Genomic DNA, 19,470 nt, shown 5'->3' with positions numbered 1-19,470 from the left:
CATATTCAACAACCATCATGATCATCACCATATAGTTCTAGAAACATTTCATATCGTTTTCCTTAAGATATACACTCGATATACATGATATACAATCTTCCGCCAAAATCATAACTTATGCAAAACATCAAATCTTTGGCATACAACTTCATAACAAGTTTCCAACTTCCAAATTCATCAACCATAACCATAATTCACATCTTAACAACTTCATTTCCATAATATCACAAAATTATTCTAAAGTGACATAATCATCTATATTCCAACTTCAACCAAAATTCATTCAACTTTCATTCCCAATATAATTTCCATCATAGCCACAACTAGAATGCAACATAAAATTCAACTCATATATGTATACAACATATATACACCCATGGCTACATATATATATACATACCCACTTTGCAAACTTCCTTATTTCCATAATTTCTACTCATTTCCACATACCACAACATAAACAAACCTTCATAACATAAGAAAAAGGAATTGATTCTTACCTTTTTCTACAAACTTCTTCACTTGAACAAGTTGTCAACTTGAAGAAATAAGTGCTCCTTCTTCCAAAACAATTACACCAAGTTGTAGAGGACACTTAATTTAGTAGGAATTCAACAAGAAAATAATTTTAGAGGCAAGATTTTGAGGGGTGATTTTTCTATGGCCAAACCCGAAATGCCCTATTTTTGTTCTTGTTTTTCTCTTGTTTTTCCTCCTATTCTTTCTCTTGAAAGTTCTATGGAATTTGGATGATTAAGTGGTCTTTTATTCATTGACCACATGACTTAATTCCATGGGCTTGGATCCTTTTTATGGACCATGGCCGAATGGCTCCTCACTTGGGCCTGAATTGTTTTTTCATTTTTTTGGGCCAACTCGGTTGGTCCCGAGTTGGGCCTAGCCCACTGACCTTTCGACCTTAAAACGTTCATATCTCCTTGTACCGACGTCATCTGGGAACCCACGACCTATGGATGGAAAGCTAATTCAATTATCTACAACTTCTATTTCAAGGTATTTTCGAAATTCCAAACTTACAATACAGTTTTTGCCCCCCAAAGTCAGGTCACCCGAAAACGTTTTCTTAAAAATATTCGTTTGGAGGGTTTCCACTTTGATTTGGTCCAAAGGTACTTCATGAGTTGTGTTTAACTTTACATATGTGATTCATATGACTTTTCAGATGTTCCAAAAAAAATCTCGGTATGTGGGCCCCACCCCAGCAGATGCTCCGAGGTTCAAAAATACGGGATATAACAAGGTTCTCTTCCTTTGGTATACGGCTTGTATACGGGGTTTTCCTCAATTGTTAATAAAATTATTTACCTTATCAAAAAGAAAAAAAAAAAAGAAAAATTAAGAATGGAAAAAAAAAAAAGGCAGCTAAAGATGCAACAGGGGAGAAATCAAATGACTTGGGCACTAAATTAAATGAGAATAAAGGATTTCAGAAGTCAAGAATCTGGTATGCGGTAACAATTACGATAAAAGTATAAGGAGGGAAAAAGGAAGGTCCTATAAGGCTTTCTCGGGATGAAAAATAGAATTCTCATTGAGAACTATGAATGTACAGATTGACTAGGTTATTAACTTCAAACGTTGAAAAATGCTCTCAGACCTAAATCTCGAGGTTCAAAAAAAAAAAAAAAAAAAAACCTATGGCGACACGCTCTCCTCAAGCTAGCGTCGTAACCCTCTTTCCAACATGAACCAGAACCCTTCGACTTTCTCTCTCCTCTACAGCCTCCTCCAGCCCCTTTCTCTTCGTTTTTTCCGCTTCTCTGTCCTCCAAAGCCTTTTCTGATCACCTTCTCTGCGCTGGCGACCACCATATCTCCTCTAAAAAACATTTTCTGATCCCTTGTCTTTCAGCGCCAGCGAGCACTAAACTTGACATAAAACTACTTGGAGACCTTTACCCATCAGAAAAAGTCTAAACCAGTTCCGACCCTTCCTCTCTCTTTCTGGTCATTATCTTTCTTCACAACTAATCTCACGATGGAAAATAGCATTTATTTTGCGGTTGGTTTCAAATCCTATGACATCGAAAAATCCTCTTAACACATCTGAATCCTGGGATGAATGGACTGAAAGAAGCAAGAATTTCATTACAAGAGTCTCCTTCAGCAGAAAGGGACTGGCCTGGATAGTCCAAACTATGCGTGAAGCTTCGAAGGTGTGCAGGAACTCTAACAGAAGATGGAAGAAGAGAGATGGTTTCTCTGAGACTTTTTGTTCAAGAAACTTCAACAATTTTGGCCGTTACATCAACATTGCCAATGTATGAGGGAGGAGGAGATCAGTTTTAATCATCTTAGGAGTAGCCTTTAATGCTAGTTGAATCTCTTTAGCTGACAAAATTGGAAGATTCCTAAGCTGCCAAGATATCCAAATCAATCTTGCTACACCAAGATTGACAGTAAAGTAATTACTATTTGCTGAGGTTGTAAGAAGCCTTAAATGGTCCAACAAAGAAGCTACGGTTGATATGACATTGAAGAGGGGAAATCCATTCACATTAAAGAGTCCTCTGATGGCCCTCCACATGAAGTTCTGAATTAGTTTTTAGTTGGCACTTTTCCTATTCAGGAGTTGCCAACTTTGTCAGAGATAAGGTGATGGTCGAGTTCCATCTGGAAGTAGGCTCATGGTGTCGATATTTATGAAATGGGTAATGGCAAATTTTTAGCCAAAGTAACAGTAGAGTACAAGAGGTAGCAAGCATAGAGAGAGTATTTTTATTACCAGAAATATGGTCAGAAGCACCAAAATCAAGAATCCATTGTTCCTGAGATGAAGACTCTGCGACATAAGCAAAGGAGTTACCAGTGCAAGCAGCTGATAAAGTTGATGACAGTTGCCAAGATGGCTTGTGTCCGTCTTCTCATCTCTATGGCAGCAATGAATCATTGGCCCCTTTTTCAGCTGGACATCAAAAACGTATTCCTTCATTCAGGTTTTTGGTTAATTTGCTAATGGAAATAAGTTTATATGGACATTCAGGTGCAAAAAGGGCTGATTTTAAACTTATGGCAGCAATGAATCATTGGCTCCTTTTTCAGCTGGACATCAAAAATGCATTCCTTCATGAAGGACTTGATATACAACTGGAAACTTCTATGGAAGAGTCAAAATTCCTTATCCATGTTTGTCTGGTTTGTAGTAAGAAAAGCCTGTCTCACTCAATAGAAATTACAAAGCAGAGGTCTCTAGATTTGTTCAAGATGTCCTTTATGTGGTCTAGATTGTGAATGCAATGAGCATCTTTTTCTACATTGCAATACAACTACAAATCCGTGGCACATGTTCTTTTGTATTCTTGGCATAAATTGGACTATGCCTAGTTCTACTATAAATTTCCTAAACTTTTGGAAGAGTGTGGGGAGAGAAGTAGTGTAGAAGATTGGTGGATAATCATTCCAGCTTGTGTGTGGTGGACAATTTGGAAGGAAAGTAAGATAGAAATGGAGTCCAATGCCGCGGAATAGCTAGCAGCTTACCTTGAAAACTCCAAGAAATGCCTCAACGGTCAGCGAGGCGGGAACTCAGCCACTACTCTAGGTCGGAACAGAACCTGCACACAAAAAGGTGCAGCAAGTGTAGAGTGAGTACGGGGAAACACATGTACTCAGCAGCATTGTTGACCGACCCTAAACTGAAGTGCTGACGAGGGTTGGTCCTTCCGATACTCACCTCCACACTTCGTTAGCAACCAAGTATACAATTTATAATCATTTAAGCAATTAAGAGTAGAAAGTCAATAGATCAAGTAAGTCACCAAACTCGGCCCGTTCGAAGAACCCAATAATATCAAGTAATGAGATGCAATTTAATAAGAATAGTGTGCAATGCAAATGAAATGCAATGCAATGACCAATATGCATCAGTATACACACGCTCCTGTCGTAGGTTTTATGTGACCCATGATGGACTCATGAGGCCCATATACTCACCTGGAATTCTTGATCCCCCATATCACATCGGGTATCCAGCCGATAGGCTATCATGTCATCATCACTCAACCAATACCATATCCAATCAACCCACCACGAACATCCCATATGATTCATCAATAAACATGCCAGTAACATCGTATGAAGTATGAAATGAATATGCGTACAACATGTAATTGCATGATTTCAACTCAATGCCAAAAGATAGTTCCTTTTCATAATTTAGATGAGAAGTGGAGTGATGAATGCACAATGAATCGATATCACATAGATTAAACAAATATGGGTATCATAAGCCATTTCGCCAACAACCTAATCAAACACGTAGATTTAGCGACTACCAGCTAATGCCCATATGCTTTGGCATTCTCTACTACACACAATTAACCCATTTTCATTAATTTACCCATAACATGGCACCGGTACCCGCACAAGTGCTTGTCACCTCACGAGTAAGGGACCCCCAATTCCCAATTATTTCCCTTAATTACATTAAGCCAACACAACCACTTCATAAAAAGTCTAGTAAGCCTCAACTTGCCTTAATTCCGGAGCCCGAAAGGTCAATCCACGGCCTTTCCCTTCCTTTGAGCTTTCGAACGAGTCCAATCTGTTCAAATATGGAATTAATGTAAGAATACAAATCCGTAGACGCCCATATTGCTATACTAACACTCTGGGTTAAAAAAGTGAACCCAAAAACCAATCTCGAGTTCCGAAGGTCAAAACTATAATTTCGTCGCAAAATCAGCTTATCCATAATCTATGCGAACGCGACTCCTCCATCGCTTAACCTGATGCAGCCACAACAATTTTCTAGTTTCTCCAAATTCCCGATCCAACACCCGAAACTCGTCCGAGACACGCTAGCCACAAACCAAATATGCATTTCACTCACAAAACACGCTACGAACTTGCTCTCGCACTCAAAACATCGAAGAGAGGTCGTCTTGACTGGATGTTGAAATCCTTAACTTAACTGGTATCTCAACCAACAACCAAAATCACACCCTTACCCCTCGGGACCCGTACCAATGAGTTAACTAAATCATAACTTGCATTTTAGACCTAATGGAATCGACGAAACTTTGATATGGTCCCATTTACCCCCAATGTTGACTTTGGTCTAACTTCTTTATTTCTTCAACTTAAGAACTTCAAATTTCACTAAATCTGATCCGAAACTCACCCGATTGCCTCGGGAACCGCCATCCATCCCCGCAAGTCATAAATACAAAGGTTATTTTTGGAAAAACAAGTCCAAAAGCTCAAAACGACCAAATAGGTTGTTACATCACCAGTAGTCAGAGAAGCGTCTTAACGGTTGGAGCTCTTGAAGAGTCGATAAGCCATAAGAAGATCTGGGTTATGATTCCTGCAACTATTTTTTGGAAGCTGTCTTGAGAAGATGCTTTGATGGAATCTCAACTTCAACCATTCTTCATTATCAAATATAAAATAAAATATACTTAAGCTTTTTTGCTGGAGTAATCTAACCCCTATAAATAGCAATGATCAGTTTTTGGACTTTGTTAGATCCCTGAATCTAGGATGGTTCTTTTTTTATGTACTGGAGGCCGGAGCTAGCAATCCCTCTTGTATACCTTTTGCATCTTCTTAATGCATTTGAATGAAACATCTCACTTCACAAAAAAAAATAAAAATGCTTTGTTGTAGGATGAACGTGGTAAAGGATGTAGCACATATTACAGACTTGTTAGATTCTTTCAATCTAGCGGACAACTCAAGTTCACACTCGACTGTAATCTTTTACCCTTACTGATTGCCAAAAAAGTACACTGTCCAAAGAAAAGAAAAACGGATATCTGTTCAATCTTTGTTCTGTGTAATAACTGTGTGTTATTGGTTCCTTTATAACCAAGTCTTTACACATTATAAAAATGGGTGCAGGGAAGAATCGCGTTGAGAGCTATTTCCTCGAATATTAGCGGAGAGGACTACCAAGTAGAGAATTTGAATCTAGTTTCTAGTTTGGGACCATTTGGTTCATAGATTAATTATTTAAGGATTATAATACAAAATTCTTGTTCAGTGAATAATAATTAGAGATAGTTATGTGATTGAAAAATATTACAAGGATTGTTATGGGTTGTAATGCCTTGGTCTTGGTCACTACCCAGTGTAATCCCACAATAGTGGGGTCTGGGGAGGGTAAGATGTACGCAGCCTTACCCCTACCCGGGTAGGGAGGTTGTTTCCGATTGACCCTCGGCAACCCTCCTCCTTTATCCGGGCTTGGGACCGGCAATGTGAGCGAGCTCACACAGGCGGAGTTTATGGGTTGTAATGCCGAAGTGAAGAATTAACTTTATCATGGTATTGCTAATACACGTGTCTTATTCCACGTCTATCCAGTATAAAATAATACATCGATTCCCATTTAAGTTATACAAGTATTAGTTATACACAGTTTCATAATAGAGACCAAGCACTTTACGTATACTCTTCTTTCTCTTGAATTCCTCCGTGAACGCAAGATTAACTGGATAATGCCATTTCCCTTGGCAATATAAGATACTCAATTCTCTGAAAACCTGAACGCTAGTTTTGCATAGTTTGTGAAGTACTAAAGCATAAATTTATGGCTGCACAGAAGTTCTAAACAACCAAAATTGAATTTGTGATCTCATAGGCTGTTCTGTCGTTTTCTAATATGACATCATTTTTGCATCAGAAATTCCTGGAATATGATTTTCTTATGGAGAAACTATCTCACCAAGCTCCAATATACATTGTTATGGAAGGGAGTGAACCACCTTTCTTCACTCGTCATTTCAGTTGGGACTCCACCAAGTCTGCTGTAAGTCTTCATGATGTTTGCATATGATTTTGAAACTACTTTTTGCTAATAGAGAACACTTTGGCAGATGCATGGAAACTCATTCCAAAGAAAGCTCACACTAGTGAAGAACGGGGGCCCTCCACCAATGGATGTAAGTTTCTTCCTATATCTGCTTGCTTTCTTTCCTTTCCAGGAACTTCAGAGGTAATAGGTTACTATGTCTTTTGTCCATGTTTGCTTTATTTTCTTCTTTACCATCGTGCTGTTCAATATGACACTTTCTTCTTTGATGGATCCATTCAAAGTGTTGTTGGAATTGCAAAAGTCAAAGCTGTTTTATCCTTCTAATAAGATATGACTTATAGACTGCAAACTTTGTTTCATAGTCTACTTGAAGAGATGTTTCATAGTCTACTTGAAGAGATGCCTTTTTTCCTTATATTCATATATTCTGGAAATAGAATTATCATGCTCTTAGGCACTTCTACCTGATCTTGGTGTTGTGTTTCTTCCCGCTATAGACTGCAGTTCCTTTTTAACTTTTTGCTTTGGATGCATTCTTTGAGTTGTTGCCATTCATGTAAGGACTCCTCTATCTTGGTGCTGATTTTCTAATTTTGCACTAGAAACCTAAAAGGAGAACACCTGTGTCATATGGTGGAAGGTCTGCTGCTCCTGAGAAGTCACAGCGATCGAGGAGCGTGTCTTTCAGCCCTGATCGAGTTCGTGTTAGGGGCAGGTCTCCAGCTTTTAACGCACTAGCAGCTACTTTTGAGAACCCAAATGCAAGAAATCTATCTACTCCTCCGCCAATGGTGAGAAAGCTTTATCCAAAATCTGTGACTCCAGATTCAGCAAAATTGGCACCCAGATCAGCAGCCATTGCAGCATTAACAGCAAGTTTCGATAAAGCTTTACCCGCCAAGGAAGTCATAATACCTCGCTCTATCAAAGGTACAGTCTCTTTAGTTTGGAACTAACAACTTTGCTTCTCCATATGAGAAAACTAAAACTCTTCAAATGATGAAGGGAGCCCTGAGGCACCAAATTTGAACACTGAGGCTCCGAAATCAAGTCAGCAGGGCAACTCTAAGGAGAACTCGGTTAACGACGTGACCGAGGAGGCTCCTAAACCCAAACCAGAAACAATACAGGAAGATGTGAAAGAGGGTGAAACTGAAGATGAGGAAGGACTTCCGATCTATCCTTATGACCGGCTGAAAACAACAGCAGTAGATCCTGTCACTGAAATTGATGTAACTAAGCGAGAGGTGTGCTTTCAGAAAGCTTCCTTTGGAGATTGTACATGATGCTTTTCTTGATTTTACTATGATCCTTTCTTTATTGTTTTTGGCTGCAGACTTACTTGTCTTCGGAAGAGTTCAGAGAGAAATTCGGGATGTCTAAGGAGGCTTTCTACAAGTTACCTAAGTGGAAACAGAATAAGCTTAAAATGGCACTCCAGTTGTTCTGACTGCATTCTGGCCTGCTCTCTCCCAGGTTGCTGCAGCATATAATGCGGATGAAGAAACATACTAAGAGAATTTTACAACCCTTATCTATCAATTTTTGCCCACTCCAATTGCTTCCCGTGTTTCTATAATTGACTCACACCTATACAGCAGCAATGGTTCAGTTTCAACAGTGTTGAGGGACAGCGCCAGTGTATTTTTAGCTGCTACTGTTCCTAAGTTTCGGAAGTGGACAGCACTGAAGATCCCTTCTTTACTTGCAGTGTTATTTTTTGGGGGTTTCTTCATGCTAATTTATTATAAGTTAGTTGCTTGGCATTCTTTTATTTTGTTGTGAGTTTGCATTTTTTACGCATCTTTTCTTTTTCATTTTTTGTTTTGTTTTTTTTTGGGTTTTAGTAATCATTGATTTTATAGAAAACTTATGGTGTGCAAATGAAATTCATTAGGCTGTGATGCGAGGTTGTGTACAGTGTGTAACCACTCCACTTGTTATTTGTTTAGTGAATGGAAGTCTGATTGGTTTTCCCCATTTCCTATTTTCTCGACAGTGTTAAGACTTCTTTAATTTTTATAGCACGGCTGTTGATTTTTTTCCCGTTTATTTACAGCAGTTCACCCTGTTAACATTTTTAAAGAAAATTTTGTCAACAGGTCAGATATATCGATGTACCTTCTTTTCTTCAAGTGAAGCTATATTCAGTTTTCTCAAAAGTTTTTAAATTTTGAAATTCTTCTTCAACTTTAAACAATAGACATTTCCACCCTTATCTTATACAACGTCTATTTTACTTTCGACATTTTCAATCCTCTATCTATATAAAACCTTTTTATACTAGGGAAAAGGGGCAAATATACCCAACAACTTTGGCATTTAGAGTGAATTTACTCCCCAGTTACAAAAATGATGTATGTTTACCCTTACCGTTACACAAATTGTGCATATTTGTCCTTTTGAACGGACAGAGCTGATTAATATTTCGGAACTGGCAAGGTTCCAGCCTGTGTGGAGGCATGGTCTTCTTTATTGGAGCAGATTAGGGCTCAACAGTTTGATGATGCTAAGTTGTGTAAGATTCGGGACAAGGTGCTCAAGGGAAATGTCACGACCCAACTAGAGGGCCATGACGGGCACCCGGAGCTAACACACCGAGCACGTCTAAACATACATCTCATAAACATTTCTGGGTGGACCATAAAGATAGCTCCTGGATATCATAATCTGTAAGGACATATATCACAATATAACGGCACATCTCTATATAATCTTCAACAGTTATGTCCATAATCACCAGCCGACAAGGCTACTAAAATGTTATACAATGATATGGACCGGTAGGGTTATGAAATGTCTAACTATACACACATGTCTACGAGCCTCTACATAGAATACAAGTGACCACAAGGACTAATACCAATAGACTGCAGCTCCGAAGTAAGTGGAGTGCTCCTGAGAATCCGCTGATAAATCACCTACGGGTCAAATCCGTGTACCTGTCTACCTGCGGGCATGAGCGCAGCGTCCACAAGAAGGGACGTCAGTACGAACAGTGTACTGAGTATGTAAGGCATGAATAACAATATAACAAGAAATATGGAACATAACATGAGATAAAGATAACCTGTACATCTGATTGCCTCTTAAGGCGGATACCATGCATGCTAACATTAACTTTTTAAATCAACATTATATATATATATATATATATATATATATATATATATATATATAAAGCAAACTGGCCGACCATACAGGTACGGTGTTATCTTGTCCGGCCATGTAGGCGCGGTGTTATCTTGCCCGGCCATGTAGGCGCGATGTTATCTTGCCCGGCCATTAAGGCGCGGTGTGAAAGAAAATACTTACACACACATATATATATATAAAGCATGCATGAGAGCCCAATTAAAAGCTACCACTCTATCGGAGTGACATAAGGTCGGTAACCTACGATTATATTATGGAATAATCATTATCGCAATATCTCACCTGGAAGGAAGAATTATCATAAGGTGAGATCAACAATAATGAATAAAATCAAGGAAACCATAAAATAAGCTCAATAATCTCATAATAGCATCAAGACTGTAAACTTTGGAATCTCTAGAAATGGGATCATCATCATCATTATCAACATAGGAAACATCTATCTTTAGCAATATAAGAACTTTGAGAATCATGAACTTCTAGCTTTTGGGGAATAAGAATATTATGGAAAACATGTATGGGTGCATAAGAAGAGAATCATGCCTTTAGAAAGAAAGGGATTAGCCTTAACATACCTTTCGGTCTCCTTAGCCACTCAACATTTATCCTTCCAAGCTTGTAAATCTACATATAAACCATTCATACTATTGTTAGGCTTATCGTCATATGCTTGTCTTAAGCCCTCAAATTAATTCCTTTTAAAATCTGTCGAAATTCGGGCAACATCTGCCCTGTTTATCTCTAGCCCGAAATAACAATACCAACAAAACAACAACAATAGCAATACTAATATCAACCACATCATCATCAATACCAAAATATTCCATAAAACATCCCACACGATGTTTTTCAACATACAACAACGATATACACTTCCTTTCTTCCCAATTAAGGAGCATAATATCATCAACACAACAAAAACATTAGATACCATTCATATACATGTAAATCATCCCAACCAAACGGCCACAACATGCTCAAAACAGTCCACAAACACAACAACTACAACAGAACACTTTATGACCTTTCCTCCATAACTATTTTCACTTTTAAGACTTGTTAAACCTCAAATCTACTCAACGTAAGAGATAGGATGAATAACATACCTTATAATTGAAGAAATATATCCACACTAACTTTCTTCAAGACCAAACTCACCACAACATCAAGTAGAAGCAAGAACAATCACCTTTCATAGACTAGTTTGGTGTAATCTTGTTAAATTCTTGATTTAATGGGCTATAAATGTTTGGGGGATGTGTTAGGAGATTTTTAGAAATCATGGAAGTGTAAAATTCTAAACAAATTGGGTTGATGGGGGTATTTATACCCTCATAAGTCGGTTCCACCGACTTTCTCAAGTGGGACCCGCGGAAGCCGTTTGGCAGCTTGGATGGGTTATCTTAAAATGGCCATAACTCCCTACTCCTATGTCGTTTTGACGAGATGTTTGTTGCGTTGAAAACTAGACTCGACGAACTTCATTTTAGGCTTTGAAACACCTTAAAATTCCTAATATACCTGGAGATATACCCCTCTAAAGTTGACCCAAAATTCTGCCACCTTTTTTGCAAATTTTTGACAAACTTATTTTCTTCGATTTGCTTGGTCCCGGAATCCTCCGAAACTCTCCATACATGATATTTATCATTAATAATACTTGATAATGGTCATGTCCTTTGGTTTCAAGGTTGTCCTTCCCGGTTACGACTTATGAAATCGTAATTCATCCTTTACCTCATTGTTACAAACTTCCCATGGCTTGTACCTTCTAAAATTTCATGGGATGTCTCCGATACTCCATTAATACGATGCAGTACGTGGCATACTCATGCTATGAAAATGCGAGGTGTAACATCCTTCCCCCTTTAGGAACATTCATCCTCGAATGTTGTAGCTTGCGAGCTTATGACGCTTTTATTAGTTTCTTGAAATGGTTGTCCTGCTTTAGTTCCTAATCTTCATGCTCTTATACTATGGGCTTATTAGTATTTTTTCATATCCTCCCAATTCTCTGTCGAACTCATTCATTAGTCCCATATCCTCATGTTCTTATGTATGTACTCAGTGGTCAACTGATATCTAATTACTGTCCTGGGACCTGTTGCCATTAAGATGGTCTTAACTCATGATTGCTACTGCTCCCTGCCAATCAGTGAGCACTCTTAATTGTTGTACTCTTTTGTTACACCTCGGAAGTTTTCCCGTACTGGTATGATGAGTGTATGGTGTTTCACTAAGTCGGGAATGGCTAATTATGAAATCTCGGAAAAATAATAAAGTTGCGGAGAAATGCCTGCCAGTGGTCGTATATGGCACTATACGGACCGTATAGTGGTTTACGGACCGTATAGTGCACTCGTCCTTCAACCTGCCAAAAACCTCAACTTTCTGGAAATTGTTGAATATGGTTAAATACGACCCAGTTTACGGCCCGTAAACTGGTTTACGGACCATAAACCAGGTCGTAAACTGCCCTGTCCACCAGCCAAACTCTCTGCTTTTGGAGAATGCTTAAATACATTCACTGGGACGGACCGTAAATCAGAATACGGTCCGTAAACTGCACATTACGGTCACTGTTCATCCCGACAGAAACTCATTAAGCATTAGCTTTTGAGTTATTAAAAGGAACTTAGGCCTCATTTTATTTCATTCATTATTCATGCAACTCAGGAGACCTCTAGAACTTTCCAAATATTTTCTCCACAAGAATTCAAGAGAATCACAAGGAACATCAAGATCAACACCACCAAGCTTATGAAATCAAGTGTAAGAACACCATAAAAGATCATCCAGGTCAAGAAATCCCACAAAGGGTGGAACTAGGGTTTTGGCTAAGTGAAGAATTTCAACTCAAGGGTTGTTCAACCACTATCCAAGGTAAGTTTCATGATCATTCTATGTTGTTTGAAGTATTGAAAAGCTTAGACACTTGAAATATAGAAGAACATAGAAATGGACCATTACTGAGTGAATAGTGCCATAAATGAATGATAGTGGGATTGAATTATGAATGTTGAAGTGTTGTGAATACAAATACGTTGTAAACGATGCTTACATCATGAAACAAGCATTAAACGCATGAAAATGCAAGGACGAGTCATAAGGCTAATTATGAGGGAAATTTGAGGGAAATGGTGGATTTTGCTAAATGTACGTAAACGACGATTGTTGATTTCGATATTGTGAGTAATGCTATGAATGTTGGGAGTTAATATAAAACATGGGAAAAATAGTACAAACAAGAGAAGCGCTGTCCGACTTCTCTTAGAATTGGCGACGCGTTCTTGTAGTTAGTATGCTAATGTTGATATGAATTCTTTATGAAGGTAACGACGCGATATTGAAGGAGAACGAGTGAGCGATATCTTAGCTAAACGACCAAGGTATGTGAGGCTAGTCCCTTCTTCCTGATGGCATGAATCTTGTAGCACGAAATTCCTATTCTCTTCATGAGTTCTTATAGTCCGAAAGGCTAAGAGTCTAACTCCTTAATGTCTATATAAGATGAGGAATACGATATGATGATGCTAGTATAATGATGATGTTAATTATCGCTTACACTCACCTTATGTACTAGTTCCTTCAAGGTGAGGCAGAGTATCAATAGTTGTTCCATAATAGAATCGGGGGATCACGACCTTACGTCACCCCGATAGAATAAAGTTGATCTTGAGCCTTATGCATGTATTACAATGAGATAAGTATTTTATGATGAGTATATTATTATTATGAGCATTTTATGATAAGCATGACATGAGCATTTCACACCGTGCCTAGTTGGCCGGGCAGTCACCGCCAAGGCGGGCAGCTATACGGATACACCATGACCTTCGGGCGTGGGCAGACACCACTAGTGGGCGGCATGAGATGGTACCCCAGACGCGGGAGGCCTGGACGCGGGCTAATATTATTGATTATCACACCGTTCCGACATGGACGGGCAGCTTGCATATGATGCATACATGTTATGAGGATGAGTATGAGTAAGATGGCACACATGATTTCCTTTATGATTATCAGACAGATCCAGATATTTCACGTTGATGTTATCACTATGTTGTTGATGTTTTCTTTCATTGTTTATGCTTCTCATACTCAGTACAACATTCGTACTGACGTCCTTTCTTCGGACGCTGTGTTCATGCCCACAGGTAGACAGGGAGGAGAGCTTGGCCCAGATCCTCAATAGCAGTCAGCTGGTTGAAAGCACTCCATTGTCCGGAGGTGCTTAGGATTATCCTTTTGGTATATATGTATATTTTTGGGCACGACGGAGTCTTGTTCCGTCCATGAATATACAGTATGTTAGTAGAGGCTCGTAGATACGCAGTGCGGGTTAGATGGTCTCACATGACGTTTTCATATGCATGTATATTATTTTGATGGCTGAAAGGCAATTGTATATAAAGTATTTATGTTTGTTTAATTATGATTTTCCTACAACTGGTATGTAAATTGATAAAATAATATTAGATGGGCAAGATAAGAAGTAGAGTGAGCGGTGCTCGGTAACTAGCTCCGGGTACCCGTCGCGGCCCTAGCTGGGTCGTGACATCTTTTTCCTTGCTTCTTATTTCACTACTAGTAGACAAGTTCTCTTGTTCAGATATGGCATCCTTCCTTGCTTGCTTCTTTGGTGCTATTTTAGATTATCCCTTTTTGTACTCGTCGACCTTATATACAAACCATATCATCTCCTTTTAATTCCTTGATCAGACTCTTTAATTCCTTACAATATCATCCTATTCATACTTGAACTTTTCCTAAAATTTCCTCTCAATTTTAGCATAATTGCAAAATAAACTCATGAACATGGAACTAAGATAAAATCCTACTTAATCATAACTTCCTTTTGATACGAGTATGCTTTCTTCTTAAGTCTTTGATTCTCTTGTACCGGTGATCATTTGAGACTTAAATTAGCCTATGTTCTTTTTTGACTCCTTATCGTTGTCCTTACACCATTTTGTCGGCCATTGAATCATGACGATTGTACATATGGTTCTTTAACATATGCTCTCACATTTGATATGACCGGCGACTTGTGACTCCACGACTTGCGAGGTACTTTCTAGTCTCAAGTAGCACTGCTGTCTTGCTATCCATAGGCACACTATCTCCCTTTCCTTTGGAGATCATTGAACTCCCTATAATTATTCCTCTTGTTAAAACTTTCATCTCTTCTAGTGCTAAGATTTTCCATTTTGTAATCCAGATTGTCCTTTATACTTACTCTCTGGTCAGCTTACAGACCCTTCTTACTCCTTTCGTTACCTCTCGGAGTACGTTACTGCACACTTAAATGTAACCAAAATTTCTCCGGTACGAGCGATTCAAACTATAGTCCGGAATACAACGTATTGCATTGGCGAAACTTATTCTCCTTCCATATTTGTCTCCTGATATACCTGCATTTAATCCATTCTCACTTTTCTTTAGCACATTCTTGATATATTGGTTCATCTCGAATTTTGGCTCCTTCAAGCCAATATATTTCCCTCTTCTTGAGCTTCGGAATATTGTAGCTCATCTTAGAACTAAATTTGTTCTCCCCCCCCCACCTTTTAAAGGATCTTCTCATATACCGTAACCTTTGAGTGTTAACCGTCTTTGATAGTCATCTGACCGACCTTAGCGATCCTTCAACTCCTCTATTCCATATAATTCCGGAGTTCTTTTCATCGCATGGTTTAACTTATTTTCCTTTTTGCTAGTTGAGTTCTTGTATCAAATCAAAATGCTTATACATATCAGATACAATTCAGATACCTTCTTTATTATCTTTTCACTTCTACCTCTCATGACAAGTAGTCCTCTAGGCTAATGACTTAATGGGACATCAAAATTCATTAGTCCCCTTATGGAGTGTCCGACTATACCACGCTCCTTTAGCCCTAGTCTTTCTCCACGACTATCTTCTTAATATCCTTGAAATTCTCCTTGCTCTAGGTTCCCAATTCCGATTTATGTCTATACTATACCATAAAAAGTTGGTATTCCACGCCATCCATTTCCACGACTTGTCCTTTCATTAGCTTAGATAATTTTGTCTCGTAATTCTCCTTAACTACTTGTTGGCATCAAAGCTATACATCATAGTCCTTCTAGTGTCCTATCGGTTCTTGTTCTTATCATGAAATCCTCACAAAGTACACCCTTTTCTTTCTTCTTTCATTGAGTCTTCATCTTTCTTTCTGATACTACAACTTGCACACACATATATAGATATATATATATATCTCTAATTTTCTTGGTTTCCTTCATGATCGCATTTTTTCATCTTTCACACAACCATTGTCTTATAATTTCAATTTTTTTTCCTTTGGGCAAGCCTACTGACTCATTAACCTTCTCCTTGTTATCGGCGGCCACATAATTCCCTTTAACCATTTCGTTGACACCTCCTCCTTCCTTTAGTCCTCATAGTTTCTTTTGTTTTCCTTTACTCCTAAAACGCCTGTTTCCATTAGTCATCCTTTACTCTTAGGTTAGGAAACCTTAGATTTTTTCGTTAAGAGTGCGAATCCCTTTCGACACTGAAAATCTCTTCTTGGGGTACTTTCTCCCCTTAAATAGGTGTACCAATCATGTGTTCACATCCATTCTCCTGGTTAAAACTCAGGAGCTTAAAATTTCCTCGTTGCTCTCATAAGACCTGTTTATTTCTTCTCAATGATGCACCTTTGTCCATTATTTACAACCTTTTTGGTTCGGGTTATGAAGATGTATCGGTTGGTCCCAGGGTCCTCACGTTCATCCTTTGTCACGTACAACATTACTCTATCTCCCGTTGATTTATTTAAATTTGATCCTATCGTCTGCTTTCCTGCTTTCATCCTAACCTTTTCCTCAAATATATTACCTGATACTCAATGTGTATACGTTTTCCTTTTCGAAGTTTCTCTCCCCTTCATGATATCATGACCTTCTTTTTCCTAATGCTCGTGTTACATCTCGAAAATTCTAGACTTGTTGTCTTGTGAGTAGACTAATGCAAGCTTAAGAAAAACACGAGGTCCTTATGAGATTAAGGAGAGTATCTAATAGTTTTAAGAGCATGCCATAAGATATTGAAGTTATATGAATATGTGAAGCTAAGTTCATCAAAAGAAGTGAGATGTAAGTCATGTTTAGAAGGGTTTTCGCGATGGTTGACTTGATGCGTATTTAGAAATGTCTTGAGGGGCTGCTATAGGGCCTATTGTATGGTTAATGAAGTGTTATATAAGTGCGAAGATGGTTCCACAAGGATTAGAGGTTGAACGAATCGTCGAGAGTGAAGTTCGGAAATTTCCAGTTTGTACGGCCCATTGTACGAACCGTATAAATTATACGGCCCGTATAAATTATACGGCCCGTATAATGGTCCGTAGAAAGCTTCCAGAGAGGGGTGATTTCCTGGTGGGATTATACGGTCCAATTATACGGACCGTATAAATTATACGGCCCGTATAATTGGCCATATATCCGGGTCGGGCCAAAATTTCATTTTTGTTATATATGGCCCCCTTGTTCATTATTTCGTTTCCCACCCTCTCTCCAAGTCTTGAGAGCTCCAAACCCTTCTCCAAGAATATTCCACTCCAACCCAAGAGAAAACAAGATCTAATAGCAAGAATTGAAGTGTTCACGTGTTAGAAAGCTCCCTAGGGTTAGTAGATTTCAAGATTTACTTGGCTATTGTAGCTAGGGTTTTGCACAAGTTGATATTTTGATCCAAAGCTCATTCCTATGAGATAAAAGGTTAGTTTTCATGCTTATTACATGTTGTTAAGCATGTTTAGTTGTTGAATAACTTGGATGAGGAAATGAAGTAGAAAATGAAGCTTAATACAAATTTCATAATGTTTTGAGTAGGAAGCTAACTTGAGTCATGACTCTTAGTATAATATGGATATAATCTTGTTATGGAAGGTAATAATGATAATTAGGAAGTGTTGTATGAAAATGTGCTAAGGGTTGATGTGAAGTTGTTAGTATAAGTTTAATATGAGAATGAATTTGGAAGACTTAATGGAATGTGACTACTTGATTATGATATTGTGAATGTTATTATAGTTGTTTGGGAGTTGTTTAGCGATATGGTGGAAGTCTATGAAATAGGAGAAATTCTGCCCAATTTTCATCAACTCATGAATTATTCTAGTTTGGATTTAAGGGTATCATTAAGGCTTAACTATGGTATGAATCCCTCTAAATGTAGATTTCTCAAGCTTCAACGGTGAACGTTAAGTAGTTAAGAAGATGACAAGGTATGTAAGGCTAACCCTTCTTTCATTAAGGCATGATTCCATTGCTATATACCTTAACATGAGTTCCATAATGTCCTCCAAATGACTTCATCCTTTGAATTACTAAAGTTCATGGTATCTTGGTACTCCCACGATGCCATTATCTTTGTAGTATGATAGTTGATCCTCTAAGGAAGGATATAGCAAAAACAACAATGATGATGATGTTGATGATACTTATGGACTCCTATGTATACATGTATATCTATGTATGGCTTATGTAACACCGAACTTATATGGCCGGGTATGGTATCTATCACGCGCACACCACTGCAGTTGGGTACGGATAACACTGAGCCTTGGTAGGACCAGGTATGTATAACACCAAGTCTTGTCATGGCTGGGTATGCGAGACACCGAACCTCTATGGTCGGGTATGGTACTAATACATAAGTAAGCATTAGAAATGGAAGGTTCCTATTAGAAAAAGGGTAAGAAAACATGATGGTTGCCACTAGAGGTACAAACGACTCTATTATCTCATGACCCTCCTATCTTATATTATTTCCTATGCTTCTATTATTATGTTGATTATGCTTTACATACTCAGTACATTATTCGTACTGACGTCCTTTTGTTTGTGGACGGTGTGTCATGCCTGCAGGTGGACAGGGAGATAGATTTGATCCGTAGACTACTGGTTCAGAGACTGCTTAGTGGATCTCCAATTGATTCAGAGCTGCAGCTGTTGGTACTATTCTTTTGTGCATACACACATGGGCATGGCGGGGTCCTGTCCCATCTATATGATGTCACATACTCTTTTTGGAGGCTCGTAGACAGTTGTGTATAGTTAGATGTCTTTTATCCTTGCCGGCTCATATTTTGTATATTATTTTTTTAGCCTCGTCGGCTTGTGTATATGGATATGGGCATAGTTGTTGATGATGATATAAATGTGTCGTTGCCCAATGAGATTAGTATTATTGATGTATAGAAATCATGAATAAGCCATGCGGCTCACCTAGATGTGAATATGAATGTACGATGAGAGGTGCCGGGTGGGTTAGCACCGGCTGCCCGTCATGGCCCTCCGGTTGGGTCGTGACAGCTCGTGCTTACATATTTGGTCGTGTTACCGCTATCTGACTTTAATTCCCAAGAAAACCCAATCCTGATTCTTTCTGTAGTGCTTGCTACCTCAATTTTAACATACGGCACAATCAATATTTTTAACATGTCGTAACATCAATCATAAGGGTATACATAATACTCGATGTAGCCACTCGTGACTTAT

At 38.5% G+C, this 19,470-nt stretch overlaps 1 protein-coding gene across 1 annotated transcript in view; it reads left to right on the top strand.

Annotated features, from left to right (window-relative positions):
- LOC132623148 (villin-4) overlaps positions 1-8,760 on the top strand; it is a 40,528-nt gene extending 31,768 nt beyond the window's left edge. The window contains exons 19-23 of the mRNA XM_060337857.1: positions 6,649-6,774; positions 6,842-6,907; positions 7,383-7,710; positions 7,786-8,027; positions 8,117-8,760. Coding sequence (XP_060193840.1) covers positions 6,649-6,774; positions 6,842-6,907; positions 7,383-7,710; positions 7,786-8,027; positions 8,117-8,230 — 876 coding nt within the window. The 3' untranslated portion in view covers positions 8,231-8,760. The remainder of the gene's footprint in view (positions 1-6,648; positions 6,775-6,841; positions 6,908-7,382; positions 7,711-7,785; positions 8,028-8,116) is intronic.
- Positions 8,761-19,470: the final 10,710 nt, after the last annotated feature.

This window comes from Lycium barbarum, chromosome 12 (assembly GCF_019175385.1).
Source record: "Lycium barbarum isolate Lr01 chromosome 12, ASM1917538v2, whole genome shotgun sequence".
NCBI classification, from domain to species: Eukaryota; Viridiplantae; Streptophyta; class Magnoliopsida; order Solanales; family Solanaceae; genus Lycium; species Lycium barbarum.
The sequence above is the reverse complement of the archived record's forward strand: the minus strand, read 5'-3'. Positions and strand labels throughout refer to the sequence as shown.